Source organism: Brachyhypopomus gauderio, chromosome 2 (assembly GCF_052324685.1).
Source record: "Brachyhypopomus gauderio isolate BG-103 chromosome 2, BGAUD_0.2, whole genome shotgun sequence".
In the NCBI taxonomy this organism is placed as follows: Eukaryota; Metazoa; Chordata; class Actinopteri; order Gymnotiformes; family Hypopomidae; genus Brachyhypopomus; species Brachyhypopomus gauderio.
Window position 1 is genome coordinate 24,353,980 of NC_135212.1, and position 15,755 is coordinate 24,369,734.

Genomic DNA, 15,755 nt, shown 5'->3' on the forward strand with positions numbered 1-15,755 from the left:
CAAGAAAATGAATGAAACCACATTAGCCACAATATCTCTATTCAGTCACAGAATGGAAAACATACAGGTGTGAGTCTAAGCAGAGCACTGCTACCCTGGACTGGTGTAGGAAATAAATCTTATTAACTCAAATGAAAGTGCAGATGAATGACTGTGTTGAGGTGTGTGTAAGACTACGAGTGTGCCATTTCTCTGGTTACTGTTCAAATAAAGACCAGATGGAGAGCTGTTCTGGAGAATATTTAAGAGGTTTAACCTCAAGGGATTTTGCTGGAACAAAATACCAGCATGACTGAGAGATGGAGTCTTCCCCCCTCTTTCTCTTTTAAATGTTATTTTTCTTTTTCTTTTTTGGGGGAGGGACTGCGGACAGGCAGATTTCACTGAATTCGCAAAGGTTAGGTCTTAATTTAGCAACACTGAAGCTGACGTCAGAGACTGTATCCAGTCAGGGACGGTACTTGGTTATGATGTTAAGTTATACAGCAGGATGTTTATACAAAATCCACAAGCATTTCTTTAGGATGTAAATTCTCTTACTGGAATGCAAACTGGTTTTTGCTAGTACCCACTAGAGGGCAGTGGAAGTTTTTCACAATATCAGACAAAAAATATGACAAAACCCATTAAGCAGCTTCTTGATGAAGAATCCTTACCCAAAGATCACATCTAAATCTGAAGGATCTGTGATTTTTCAAACAAAAACCAAAAACACTAAAAAAAAAACAGGCAGGATATCAAAGGCATTTAAAAGAATTTTCATTAGTTAGTTATAGTACATGTACATAATGAAGAGCAGATAATGATTTATACTTATGTCTAAATATAATATAAAATTGTATAAATAATTTTATACATTTATTTAGTCTGACAGATATTATATAAATACTTACATAATTAAAGCACTTCTGAAAGATGTCTAGGCACATGTCTGGGTACACAACCACAGTGCAGAACATGCCATGTTCAAAAGCAACCATCTTCCACATGGAGCTTCATGAATGTGAAACTTATTTTATAAACATACGCAGACCCGGCCACACACACAGATCAACACACACACCCTGGTCTCATCTGGGCGATCTGAAGCAGGGCCTCTCTGGCCTCCACGTCCATGTAGCCCTGCGGGCGAGACACAGGCGGTTAAGCAGGTCTCAGTAAGCAGATCAAATGTTACAGAGAGACACAGAGGAACCATCAGATGGCAAGAACACGATCGTACCTGAGCCGCGCTGAGAAGACGTGCACGATAGACTGAGAGAACTTGCCTGTAATGCCTTTCAGAGTTCTGTCAAGAACAAGACCAGAATAGTATAAAATGTCAATTTTACATTCCAAAATGAGTACAAAATATATTCCATGAATATTTTTCAGACTTTATTGTGGATTTCAACCTGCACAGTAAACACTTACAGAAATCTTGGTGTCTGCTAATAAAAAAAAGCAAAGCTCCAGTGGCTGGATTGCATTGGATAGCATGCTATGCTGTGTTTGCCTTATATGGATACATATATCTACATTCACTTATACCCAGGAACACCCAGGAGCCTAGTGCACTAGTTTGAGCCTAGTCCACTAGTTTGAGCCTTGTCTACTGAACATGACAGGAAGCAGCCTTCCTGTATTACACCGCAGCACCAGTCCAAATGTGAACCAGTGGAAGTCATTCAACAGCTCAGGGCCCCTGATGTCCCTGTACCCGGTAGTGTATGAGACCATCTCCTAACCAAACAGCAACCTGGCACAAAAACCCCAACATATTATGCAGGTTTATTTTAAGACATTCTTTATTTAGATAGGTTAGGTTTTTCAATATCTCACACCTCAACTGAATTGTGCAACGGAATGTGAGAAACAGGAAATGTGTTTTGGGGGCATTTGAAGCCCCGCTATGAGGTCACTGTGGGGTAAATATGATGAAGGTTAGAGGTAGTGATGGGGGTGGGGATAAGGATGGGGTAGGGGGGGTAAAATGGCAAAAACATCATATTTTTACAACGAATAACTAATAAACAATGAATAATAATGCAACAAATTTTTTTCTGAGGTTCGTTAGTAAATTCGAAACATTTCAACACCAAAACAGCAACGCAGGTATGCTAAAATTGAAAAGGTAGATGAGTACATGAATACAATGATGCTTTTGAATGTAACATTTACAAATAAACAAATAAATGAACAAATGATAAATATGCAATATACATATACAATAATATGTCAATGTGCACCTGGTCAGAAATACTGGCAATATCCATGATGTAAAGAAAAGCAAAAAGTGAAGGTTTATCACTATAACATATTGTTACAGTGCCCAACCATAGATGCTTCTTACTTATCTGGGGTGGGTTTCCCGAAACGTTCGTAGCGCTAAGTACTTCTTAACCTCGTACGTTTCATATGAGGTTACGAAGTACTTAGCGCTACGAACGTTTCGGGAAACCCACCCCTGCTGTATACATCGAAACAAGCACACCAAAAGTAGACACATAAGGAATGAAACAAAGTTTTCTTCTTAGATTTTTTTCGAATGGCTAAAATAAAGCAAAATAAGGATATGTTTCCTCTCAATCTCTAGCTGACATAATATCTATTTTTGTCAGAGTAATTTCAGTTCAACAGGCACTTGAAAATGTAACACAGTATCAGCCATCTTGAGTCAGTGGGCGCTCCTCTCAGCACAACAGGAGGCTGGGTCACGTGAGCCTCTAGTCTCCCTGCATGGAGGGCTTGGTCACGTGAGCCTCTAGTCTGGAGGGCTCACGTGTGCAGGTGCAGGCCAACGAGGGGGCCCTCTCCCTGAAAACGGCCTCCGCCGCACGGAGACAGAATAACGGAATAACAGATTTCCCTGCATGCTCCAGCACAACACCCTTCCTACCAATAGCTGGAGAGCCTCTTCTATTCAACTCGCATTGGTAGGAGAGTATGCACAAAGCTTCAACCAAAACTCATGAATAAATACATTACTCGTGAATAGGAATAATGATCTGGCTTCAGGGTTGGGGTGGTTTGAGGTCAGACGTTTATAAATCCAAGGCCCATCTCCACCCACCTCACAGCCAGCACTGTCTCCTGACCGTGAGACAAGGCTAAACACCAGAGGCCTGACCACCATATTTCATTGTGGGGGGGACACTGACCTCTATTTGCTGCTGCAAGCGGCTAACGTGCGCCTGCAGGGCGGCGCAGTCAGAGTGTGCAACAGGGCAGGGGCAGCTCGGGGCAGATGACCTGTTCTGAGTCTCCCTTTGCCCCTGTGCCTCCACTGCGTCCTGCAGACCCTGGGATAGAAAACACTCAGGGTAAGGCCGCAAGGCTCCAAAACGTCAACAACAACAACAAACAGTCCTCCAAACTACAGTGTAGGAACCTTTCACAGATGTGACTGTAGAGCTTGGAGAAACAGCACAAAAATATAATTTGTAGTTAATTTGGGAATGTCTGGCACCAAAGCTGTACCATTCTTTGAATTTAACCCAGATATGATTTGAAAAGAGTGATAGTCATCCTTGTTCCTCAAACCTTGTCTGGTCCATCAGGAGGTTTTGCCAATATTCTCTCCTGATCAACACAGACGGACACCTCTGTGGTTTTGCTATTTGGCTTCATACTCTCCTGTGGGGAACTACCAGCCTGTGGGTCCGTATTGTCCACATGTTCTGGTCTGACACAATGAGCAGGGTCAGGCTGCCTTGGTCCCTCTTGCTGCCTCCCTGTCTCTTCAGTGGTTTGGTTCCTCTGCTTGGTCTCCATCTCTTTAATGATCAGCCTGAGCTGGTCCAGCTCTCTCTCCTTCTCCTCCAGCAGGGCCACTGGCACAAACCGAGCCTGCAGCGCCTCCTGCAGGATGTCCAGCTCCGCCTTCTGATCCTGCAGCTCAGCCAGGAGGCCCCGGGTCTCCTCCTCCGCTCGCCGCTGCTTCTGCAGAGCCTCCATGGTGCAGGCCTCCGCCTGCCTGAGGGCCGTGCTGAGGACGCTCCTTGCCTCCTCGTGCTCCTCCAGGCCGATGTGGTCCTTCCCGTCCGTGTCCCGCTGAAGAGTGCCGTTGGTGAGGTCTGTGAAAGTGGTCTCTGGAGACACAGGCTGCCAAGCCGAGGAGGTCTGGATCTCCTTGCAAGCCATTTCAGTTCTTCTGGCCTGCACCTCCTCCAGGCTGGCCTTCTGAGCTTCAGTGTGCTCATCTCTGCTCCGCAGGTCTTTGGTGAGCTCGTGCACTTGCTTCAGGAGCTCGTCCCGCTGTCCGCGCTGTTCCTCCAGCTCCCTGCGGCTCTGCCCGAGCTCCTTCCTCACCTCCTCCAGCTGGGCCGCGGCCACCTCCTTGTGGGCTCTGGCCTCGTGTCGCTGAGCCCTGATCTCCTCCACCAGGTTCTCCCGCACGGACACCAGGTGGGCCTGCATCTGCCGGACCCTGGCCTCCGAGCCGGCCATCCGCCGCTGCACCTCCCACAGGGCCTCCTCCAGCTCCCACGCCCTGCCGTGGGCCTCCTGCAGGGCGAGCTCACTGCCCATCCTCAGCTCCTCATAGTCACGGATGCGCTTGGCCAGAACTGCCTCCAGCCTGAGCACCTCCTGCTGGGCCGCCTCCTGACGCCTCCGTGCCTCCCCCAGCTCCCGCCTCAGGGGCTCTGCGTCCCCGGCCAGCACCTCCGCTGGTCTGAGCGCTGATCGGAAGGAAGCTGAATGTGGAGACTGAAACAGGTTAAAACAGAAGCAGAAACACAGTTACATTGCACCCAAAGTCTGAGTGCAAAAATGTTCAATTTTTGATCCATTCCATTTTTTTTTTTTTCATTTTTTATGGGGGTGCTGCCTACAGGCTAACAAAACAAGGCAAAGTCAACAACTCGACTTCTACATACCAGGAAATGGATATTCAATTGCCATTAAATATACAAATATATATAAGAGTTACCTTTGAGTACATTCAAAACTAACAATTAGCACAATTAGCTCATTATATCAGTAATAAAATGAAAGGCCAGAATGGGGAGGTGTTGAATGGGGAGGTGTTGAATGGGGAGGTGTTGGAGAGGAGGGGGCAGGTACCTGCGCTGACTCCAGACGAGGTCTCCTCTCCACCTCTTTTCCTGGACGAAAGCACCAGGGTCAAAACAGCGACTCAACCATTACCTGCTTCACCTCTGATTGTAATGAGAAGGCAGAGCACTTACCATCAGCGGAGAGGCCGCCACGTTCTCTCTGCAATTCAAAGAGCAGTCGTGACTGGCGGTGTCTCACGGCGGAATGGGGCGGGTTAAGCTCCGCCACAGAGGGAAATGGCTACGGGTTTTGATCAGCACTCGTAAAGTGACTCACGGCGGACTGGTGGGACGCTCCTTTCTCGTGCTTCACCTCGTCCGCACCGGTCCAGCTGGTACCAGAAGATGGGACTCTGGCAGGAGCCTTGTGAAAGAGAAATATTGCAATGGCAGTGGTTGTAAATCCCATAAACCTTTAACCGTCTGGAAAATCACACTGCGTAAAACTGTCTTCTTAACGCATCTTGTGGCGTTATTCAAGAATGTACAGAAACACTCTACAGGATAAGCACTGGTAGCACGCTGTTCTTTTCTCTAACAGAATATAAATTAAACTATATCTAAGATCTACTGTCTCCTGTCTAGGTCAAATCAATTATAGAAATGAATGATAGAAGTCATAGGTTAATTTTCCAAACAGTGGTGTTAAGATGATAGAGGGTTATATTCTGCTCACATGTGCTGTCGACTTCCTCATAGGAGTCTGAGCTTCAGTGTTCATTGATCTCTGGAGAAAAAAACAATACACATTGTCCTTCATTATTGATCTGGCCACAGCAAGGAAAGAACGCGATTCGTTCTCAACATGAGAAGCATGGCGTGCTTACAAAACTGCACTGTTAAAAACAGTTTGACCTCTAGGTGGCAGTGATGCACACAAATAGCCAAAATCAGAAGGAGGCTTAGAACCTCTTTTAGATTCTGGGAATGTCTTTACAGCGCCAAAGCAAGTACCTGGTAATGAAGAGGGTGTCAACGAAGGCATATAGAAACATCATTAGATCATTAAATTAAACTACATTATAAACAACACTTCACTGGATCCAGGATGAGTCATTCATCATTACCTGCTGATGTACTTTCTGTGCTGTTTTTTCAGACTCTTTAGCTGTACAGAGAGAGAATCATGCATTTACCATTAATGCATCATTTGACTGTTGCTTCCATTAACAAACATAAGAAATTTTAAAAGATATATACTGATGTTTTATTTGCCATGATGTGCAGTGTTTGCCAACCCAGACCTAGAGATCATCAGACCTCCCACCACACCTGAGCCAAGCCCTTAAGATACCTGGTGCTGATATGCGGTATCTCCTCTTATGCAGTACATAACCCAGGAGCAGTGATCTGTAGCCTACTGAAATGTGAACACTCTTTTGAATAATACAACTAGTTCTGATATCTCAGATTAATAAGGAAGCAAGTACAATTTACGTATATAAGGCACTTTTTGCCGATATCAGTCACAATTTGGTTGCCAAAACCTCAAAAGCTCAGTCACCACAGGACATTGACACATCGTGCAGGACAGCTAGTGGATTACGCTCATGTGACCCATGAGAAGGATCTGATGAAGAAGGATGAAACACATCAGTCCCACATGCAGGGCTCTGGTTGTGCAATGCCCCATAAGAAGACAGTAGCACACAGAGAGTGCGGATTTTAAACTGAATTCTATATGGAGAACCAGTGGAGACATCTAAGAACAGGCGTGACGTGAGACCATCTGCTTGAGTACGAAACCGAGCACTGGCAGCAGGGTGAATGATCTGCAGTCTTTCAAGGGCTGACCTACTAAATGCTGGAAAGACTGCATTGCAGTAGTCAATATGAGAGGAATTAGAGGCACATACCAAAGCAATGCTTGCAATTCGCTAATAGTCCTTACGTGGCAAAAGCTTTAATCTGTTTAACATACATTTCAAATGCTGGGGACGGGTCACACATTGAGGAGCATACAGAACCTAAAGCTATATTAGCTATATATATTATATTTTTTATATCAGCTATATTTTAAAATGGAAAATATAGCTGAATGTCATCTAAAAACAGATAATAACCAATAAGTAACATAAGCGAAATGTTTAAAAATGCAGTTGTGGCTCAGGAAAACCTGTATGGGGTGGGGTGGGGGGAGGGGGGTTTGAATAAAATGGCCGCACCGATGCTGTTGGGTACAGATTGAAGGAGAAGTTTTACCCTTGCAGGCTGCTTCCCACGCTTGTCTGACCATGGTGATCAGGGCTTGGTCCTCACTCAACCGAGCGTAGTGGCAAGAGTCATAGCCATGGATGTCCAGGGCAGTGACGTCTGCCTTATTTTTCAGTAAGACCTCCACTACGTCACGACAAGGGTGCTCACAGGCCAAGATGAGGGCAGTCCTGCAAGCATCCACACACAGACACACAGCGCACAGCTTATCAGAGGAAGGCTGAAAACCTCAGAAGGCATCTGCAAGTGTCACAACCTTGGGTTATCTTCATGGCCATAAGATAAAGTGTTCAATAAGTCAGTCTACAGGTTCTTTGCTGGTCATTTACTCTTTCATTCAGGGGCACACCAGACAATTACACCTCGACTGACCTTATATTTGATAAAAAGATACAGAAAAGGTTGCAGTGTGGATATGGCTCCCTAGTGGATGTAAAGATGTCATCCAGAATGCAGACATGCACAAACTCTCAAACAGCAAATATCCATGAACATATTTACTACAGTAATTCTGTGGTCGTAGACAAAAAAATGGATGGGACCCCAGATCAAACTGAGCTGTGCTAACTTGAGTCATATGTCTCTTACAAGGCATTTATCATAATGTGGCTAGTGAGCAAGGGTAAAGAATGTTCCGGTCCTTTCCAGGCCAGTCAGCCCCAAGTACTCTGACCCCTGTAGTTGGCAGCATTTGCACCTCATGTACACATCCATTATGCTTTGGATTTAATGCCTTTGAGCTCTCACACCTTCCTTTATATATGATCCTACCCACAAGAATCCTACCAAGTTACTCCACACTGGAAAAAGGAAGAGAGCCCCAGAGCCAGGAGGCTGCAGGAGGCATGTGTCCTGACCACCGGACCAACCGGCGAGAACACACATTTACCCTTCGGAACGACGCTCTCTATCACACTACCCCTCTCCTTCAGAGGCCCACAGTCACCATCACACAAGCCACTTATCCATAAATCTGCATGATTTACACTTTGAAAAACAAGTAGAGGAAAACTTGTTTATCTCCTGTGTACTGCGTGCCCCCTAATTGGTAAACATTTCTTGAAGGACATGCATTTCCTGTACAGTATAGAGCTTAGGGGGTGAATTTGGCTTTCAAATCACCCTTCTACACTCCACAGCCTGAACTAGTTCAGAATATAAATAAGGACAGAGGGGAAGTACAGACTTATTGTGTTTGTCTCGGAAAGCGCCGGAAGCCCCAGAATGCAGCAGCTGCTGGCATGCTCGCGGGTGACCTCGCCGTGCCGCTAGTAACAAGGGAGAGTAGCCATCCTGGGGAGGACACACACATGCAACACAAATGACAACAACAGTTCCATTTGTAAAACACTCCACACGATGACTTGGTAGAGGATCCCACATGGTCCCGAGCCATGTGCTCGTGCTTTGTGATTTTGGACGTAAGCCTGGTCTCCAGACCACAGACAGCTGTAGCACTGATTCAAACTAGCAGTAACCAGGCAACAAGACAAAACCTTAGTTGTATGCCAGCTAAGATAAAGATTGCTTAAATACTGCCATCAATGCAGCTGAAGGTATTTAGAAAGTGATGATAAAAGCTTCTTCCAGCTGTACACTTAATAAAATAAAATACTGGAAGCAGCTCCCAGAATCAGAATCTCCTCCCAGTGGTTTACGGTAGTGAACTACAGACCAGTGATTTAAGGTAGTGAACTAGAGACCAGTGGTTTAAGGTAGTGAACTAGAGACCAGTGGTTTAAGGTAGTGAACTAGAGACCAGTGGTTTAAGGTAGTGAACTAGAGACCAGTGGTTTAAGGTAGTGCACTAGAGACCAGTGGTTTAAGATAGTGAACTAGAGACCAGTGGTTTAAGGTAGTGAACTAGAGACCAGTGGTTTAAGATAGTGAACTAGAGACCAGTGGTTTAAGGTAGTGCACTAGAGACCAGTGGTTTAAGGTAGTGAACTAGAGACCAGTGGTTTAAGGTAGTACACTAGAGCATTACAAGATAAAAGCTGTCTATGATAGGGCTTTGTATATCCCTGTCTTTGTGTGTGCAATCATCGTTTCAGAAAGCCATAAACACACAGGAGTCTTTCCAGACCACATAAGCATAACACATGCATAAACATATTTATTAATTATGAATAAGAAAATAAATGTTGTACTTACCATGTCAACAGAGTTGACAGATGCACCACTTTCACACAGCATTTTGATTATGATGCTGTGACCTGCATATGCTGTGGAAAGACAACCAGCAAACCAGCCAGTTCAGACATCAGATTAGACAAAGTTGTGCTGGCACTGTGAACAGTTCATCATCATAGTCATCAAAGGTTTGGGAACATGTGGAGAGAGTCAGCTATGTTGATGTTTCTTGTTTTGAAAATGAAAACAACATTACAACGTAGATTAGACATTCAGTTAATAAGGTTCATCAGGAAATTATCCACCATGACTCTTCACAATATTTGATTGACTGACACATTCTATTGTTTTCCATTTTCACAAAAAATTAAAAAAATGCAAATCTGGCCTCATTGTCTGCCTATGAAAGACATTCATATCAAAATATTATATACATGTTTACTAAGTTTAAACCATACACAATTGTAAAAAAAAAAACACCAAGCAGGCAATCTCAAACTGACTGACAGCGCATACCAATTAGCAGTCATGAAATACTACAAATCCACTTTCTAGGTGGACTGTGGGCTGAGATGTAGCGCACAGATATTTCGTTTGGGCCGTTAGGAGCTTGCAATGTGAATATTTGACTGAATCCATTTGTGAGTGCTGAACAGCACAAAGAACATCAGCCTTTGTCAAGGTCATTAAACAGGATTAACTCAGACGATAACAGGAAACATGCTGGATTAAGGCATGAATTTAGGTTTAACTCCTTCTTTTGCACGAATATTTGGCATGAGTCATTTTTTAACAAGCCTAGGGCAGACCACCAGGTGGATGGAGGAGTTATATCAGGAGTTCATCATCATATCACCTCAACACTACCTGGGTTCATTTCCTCCCTGAATCCACACCTGACAGAGACATCTAAGAGTATTCATGAGACCGCTGGGCAAGCAGTCTTCCTGATAACATGCTAGATTAAATCCAGAAGTCATCTGGGAGAGACAGCATTTATAAGGAGTACCGTCATGGGCGTAGTACACGTAGGGAAGCAAACGCCCAAGTGAAGGTTTTAATGAAACGAAAACGAAACCTCTAAAGAACTAAAGAAATCTATTAATGACAAATGACAAATGGTTACACTAACATAAAAGGCTTATGAAAGGACAACGTAAACAGCATAATACAAGACGTGTGGTGAATGTGGTGTGGGGTTTGGCACATAACCAAAACATAGGCATGAGTGGCAGAATCTAACTAAACTAAATCAAACTAAAAGTCGCGTACAATGCCATTGCTATCTGACAGAGGATACTGGTGAGAGAGGGTGGTGGTTGGAAGGCATTTTCACAACTACTTCCTAATCGTCGTGACACTAACAAGAACAGATTTAGGAGAGCCACCCTCACTTTTGTTAAGATGCTAGAAAGCACATAACACACGTGGAACACAGAATCTGCAGCTGTTGGTGATCTGAACCTAAATAACAACAGTCCTGTGGGGTTCAGATGGCAGGCTTGGTGGTGTTAGTCATCCAGAGATGGAGATCTTCTCACCTGCATCATGCAGAGCTGTCCTCCCCTGCAGGTCTGTGCTATCAACAGGACTTCTGCACTGTGGAACAACATTCAAAATATTCACATCTTGAGCGTTAAAATTTAAATTCACTTAAACTTTAATTCACCAGCCCTTTATTTCCCCATGAAAACGTTTACTTCTGCGGATGGTTTTTTATACACTATACAGTTCTTGTGCAAATGAGACATTCCTTTAGTCGAGGCTAATCTTTTTCACTCCATTTATATCTCAGTGTTTTCTATACACTGAGACTTTGTCGCTGAGGTAGAAAAAAAGCTGCAGTTCAACCCTGATGTTTGATAGAAGGCAGCAGAAGATCAGGGAGTCGCAGAGACGAGCAGATGGCGTGGGGGCAGGAGAGAGCACGCTACAGCCGACACCACCCCGTCTCCGACTGCTGCGTCAGGATTTGGAAGGAATGTTTTTTGGCGGGGCTGTTTTTACAAGACACGTCAATAGGTCAGGTCGTCATTCCAGGGCGTCTGCCCTCCCTAGCCTATCTTCCTGCGATTGTTAGCCAGTGAAAACCGAGCTGGCAGTACCTGCAGCAGTCTCTGCACGCACGCAGAATGGCCCGCTCCCGCAGAGAGGTGCAGAGCGGTCTTACCTGCGCAGACAGAACAACAAGGACATGCCAAACATGCAGGACACATGAGCAGGTGCAGGCGGCCGCGACCCAACAGCACACGGCTGTGCTGACACACATGACTCGAAATGATGAGACATACAGTATCGCTTCCTCCTAGTGAGCACGACAGTTACCGAACCGCCTTCGGGTCTGAAAGTGGCTCTTACCGGCTGTGTCCGGAGAGTGCAGGTTGACACCATGGCTGAGCAAAAGGTACAGACTGTTTATCAGCCCGTCTCTGGCCGCTAGGTGCAAACTGCAAAGAACACACGAGATATCATTTTGTGTTTATCCATTAGTGGAAATGATAACTAAAATCAGTTTAATTCCTGCAATGTGTACAAGTTTCAACTGCTAAACTTAATCTGTTTAAGCTTAATGTCATGATAAACAAGGAAAAAATGGGAAGATGGCTAGAAAATGACGAGAGGCTAACAGGCTTAGGAGGAAACAAGACAGATAAGCCTCAGGGTTCAACAGACGCTTCGACAAAAACACATTATTAGAAAACTAGAACAGATAAGTAACAGTAGACATGAACAAGTATGAAATTTGGTCAAAAAGTAAATGAGTCAAGACATTTGGACAGTTCGGCATTTTATATTCTGAATGTGGCTTATAAAAGGGTGCTGTGCTTAATCAGGTGATATTTAGGCCTGTCATGACAGTCAGGGGGCAGTTACTCAGTTATGACCTGTTCATCTGAATGCTGTCTTGAGTTCATTTTTGTTTGTTTTGTCCTCATTAGGCACGTATACAGGAAAATCCTCAAAATATTGTTTCTTTCAGTGTTCATTTTTGTCCTATTAAAGCAAGATTAACAAATATTATCCCCTTTACTAAGGTTTGCCAACCCACACCGCAAATCCTTCAAATTAGACATGCATTTTCATCATAACGTCTTCATTATGATTCAAAGCAAATACCTCCAAAATCTGTTCATGACATCCCCAGCATGTTAGATAGCTAACACATGACACCTAGCACAAACAAACACTTCAAAGTACAGTGCACAGTCAATTATGAAGATCGCCACAGGTTCAGATGACTCAGTATGACCTCTGTGGTGCTCGGACAAAGAAGGTCATGGCTTTAAAGGAAGCACGTCATGAGAGCTATGGGAAAACAATCTAATGATGAAAGGATCTGTCAGTGTGACGATTAACCAGCTGGTAGAAGCACAAATGTTCTTCTCCTTTGTTCAGAAATCAGTAACTGGGAGGAGAAGTGCACTCTGAAGAGAAGTGCACTCTGAAGAGTGGAAGCCTGCATCTACCTCCCTATCCAAACCCACAGCTTCATGGCCTACAGAGAGGTGAGAAAGTCCAACATCTATTTTTCCCATAATTAGATGGCTGATATAAAGCTAATGCTGCTTTCTGCAAAGATCTGCAAAAATAAGAGTAAAAAATCAATCCACCATGAGGGATTATTTTCCCATGGCTTTCTGTTACCTCTCTACTCAGAACAACTAAACCAGTTTTACAAGTCAAGCTGAAAGTTCTGAAACTTTTGTTACTTCATGGTCTTGTCATTTAATATGGGAGTGAGGAGGCACAAACATTTTTTTCTCTTGTTGCTATTTTGACCTTGTTCACACTTCGAAAAGCACAAAGACGTTGTGTAGGCATGTTGTGAGGTGGCATCAGGTCCACACACCTGACCTTCTTCAGCAAAAAAACACTGTTATGTCTGACAAATGTAGTCAAACCAAACCATGTAGTTTTTCAAAACATGTTTTAAGGACTCTCTAGAGCAGGTGAACATTTTAGCACTGAAGCACTTAACTGAGCCAGTAGTCTCTCTAAGTTATCCATTAAAAGTCTCAAAAGTCATGTCACAGAAAAGTGGGTATTAAGGCACCATTTTTCCACAGAGCGCTCTCTTTAAAGGACCTCATTACAGGCCTTGTACTGTACGGCTGCCCACTAAAACGTTAATCAAAAAGCAGATGTCAGTGTGTGAGAATTTAGCAACAATTGAGATCAGCTTCAAAAAGGAGAGAGATGTATACTGAGAATGCAAATGTAAGATTGTAGCAACAAAAAAAAATCCCTGAATCAAAGGGAAAGTGTAACAATACAATTCACATCAGTGTCACAGTTTCTCTTTACAAGCAATTACATAAACACACTCAAGGCATTGTTTACTTCTTAACACTGGGTGGAAGAATGGAGACAGATTGAAACAAGGAGGATACTGTAAAGAAACTGACAGACATGTATATGATTATGGAGGCCGTGATAGTGGGACACTCACGCGGAGCGGCCCTCCGTGTTTAGTTTGGTGGGGGTGGCTCCCTTCTTGAGAATGGCGGCGATTTTATCAACATCACCATTCTCCACTGCTTTTAGAAGACGCTCGTCATATTTGCTCCAATCTGTACTCTGCAACATTGAGTAAACCACAAGATGGCACCAGAAAACACAATTGGTACCATGTCAAAGAAAGAGACCTATAACAATATCCTGGCTATATTTGGAACTACTTTGAGTTCTTCTGTGGTTAAACTGAATGTTTTACGTCCACTATACAAGTCCAGAGTAGGTCTATTTATGGTCTGTTTGTCTGTGTTATCTCAATTATTATTTTACTTAAAAAGCAACTTCCTGTAGTCAGCCAAAAACAGAAGCCCATCACCATATAGGACAGATTAGAGAAATCACATGTAGACATAGCATACAGTCATAAGAATGAGAATCACTATGTAAACCCTCAACTGGTAAAACTTGCGGCGTGCTCCAAAGATGCGACGAAGTAACACCCAGAATGACTCGAATCAAACAGAACCTGGACTACTACATATCAAACATTATTGTTCTGTAGAATAAAACTGGATCTGAGGACAGCAGTGAGTGTGTAATAAAAACGTTAGCGTTGTTTTTGTGAACTTTGGGGTGCTGTTGGCTTCACATGGCTCATAAGGGGTGCCCGGGCGCTGTGGGTCAGGTGCACACCGTGACGGTAGTTTGACAGCCGGTCTGATCAGTAATTCTGCGAATTCTTCTACATGCGCCATGTGGTTATTACGTATCTATTATCATTAACGTTGTCACTACATGAGTGTGTTTTTAAACAATTTATGGATATGTTTAAATTAAATACACGCGCGCACGCATAAGTTGCATTAAATAAGGTAACTTGGTGGTCTTCCAGTGACACACACCCTTGTTCTCGCAAAGCTCCACCTTAATAAGCTAGCGAGCAACCTGCGCTGTTTCTGAACGTCATGGAGAAAGGCCAAAAAAAACCCAGATAAGATTTTATCTCGTAAAGAAGCGTGGGGTTACTCACACTTGTTGATGTTTCTTGTTTCTTCAATCGCTGTTTAAGACTTTTCATCGTTGTAGAGAGTAGTCAACTAATCTAAATGCTCAGCCAGCAGTTCACTAGCTGTCAGGACCCGAAGAACTTGTTTCTGTCCAACTTTTCCTGTGAAATCCACCAGTCAGTCACAACCAGCAGGACTGACGCGTCTGCACAAACCAATAACGAGGGAAACGCTGTAATAAGTCGGGAATCATAGCCAATCGGCGTGGCTAAAATATCGGACCGAAGATCACACCGTGAAAAGTGGATTCACATGACGTGAGCCGCGTATCCCTGGCTCGCTCTACTCCCGCGGCCTCGGTATTGGTTCCGGAGGCTCCGCGTGCACCGCCCCGGTGCCGCAGGCTGAGCTCGTGCGAGCCGCGGGGCCACGTGCGGTTACTGTAGCGAGTCTCAGAGCGCCGATCACTCGGCACAAACTAAAGCCGCAATGTTCACATCGAGTGGGGCTGGACTGGCTCGTTTTTAACAGCATAAGCAGGGGTTAACATTGCACAGAAAACGAACAAATCTGATCATACAGAGAGATTGTATTATTTAAGTGTACTTGGAAAACTAAACATTTGTCCTGGTATCCTCTCTTTACTTTAAGCTGGTTAAGTCTGAACCAAACCTTTCAGCTGTTTATTAGTTCATTTATGAAAAATGTAAATAATGTGCAGTGTAACCACAATATTACTTATATACTGGGTCCTTCGAGCTGCTATATCAATGAGCAGTTAAAGGGAGAAACATTCATGAATAAAAAATTGCTCCAATTTTATTTGTCTAGAGTGCGTTTAAGGAAATAACTTGATTTATTAAGGCCATATAAACCTTTTGATAATTACTTAATTCACATCACTGTA

The 15,755-nt window shown here is 43.9% G+C and overlaps 1 protein-coding gene across 1 annotated transcript; it reads right to left on the reverse strand.

Annotated features, from left to right (window-relative positions):
* Positions 1-742: 742 nt before the first annotated feature.
* Positions 743-15,316, reverse strand: uacaa (uveal autoantigen with coiled-coil domains and ankyrin repeats a). Its single transcript, XM_076992318.1, has 17 exons — positions 14,872-15,316; positions 13,837-13,964; positions 11,745-11,833; positions 11,492-11,556; positions 10,928-10,985; positions 9,408-9,478; positions 8,440-8,546; positions 7,242-7,423; positions 6,107-6,147; positions 5,716-5,766; positions 5,317-5,403; positions 5,172-5,199; positions 5,047-5,087; positions 3,523-4,689; positions 3,141-3,281; positions 1,223-1,288; positions 743-1,122 (listed from the first exon to the last, which is right to left on the reverse strand). Exons 1-17 carry the CDS (start codon positions 14,917-14,919, stop codon positions 1,051-1,053), a joined length of 2,442 nt encoding a protein of 813 aa, XP_076848433.1. The 5' UTR covers positions 14,920-15,316; the 3' UTR covers positions 743-1,050.
* Between the last annotated feature and the right edge of the window lie 439 nt (positions 15,317-15,755).

What these genes read in the sequence shown, in the direction of transcription:
- uacaa (XM_076992318.1), bottom strand. Translation starts at nt 14,919, where the DNA reads ATGAAAAGTCTTAAACAGCGATTGAAGAAACAAGAAACATCAACAAGT. An exon ending in CTGTCAACTCTGTTGACATG is followed by an intron (nt 8,547 to 9,407) that starts GTAAGTACAACA and finishes TGTCCTCCCCAG; the next exon opens with GATGGCTACTCTCCCTTGTT. An exon ending in CTCCTGATGGACCAGACAAG is followed by an intron (nt 3,282 to 3,522) that starts GTTTGAGGAACA and finishes TTTCTATCCCAG; the next exon opens with GGTCTGCAGGACGCAGTGGA.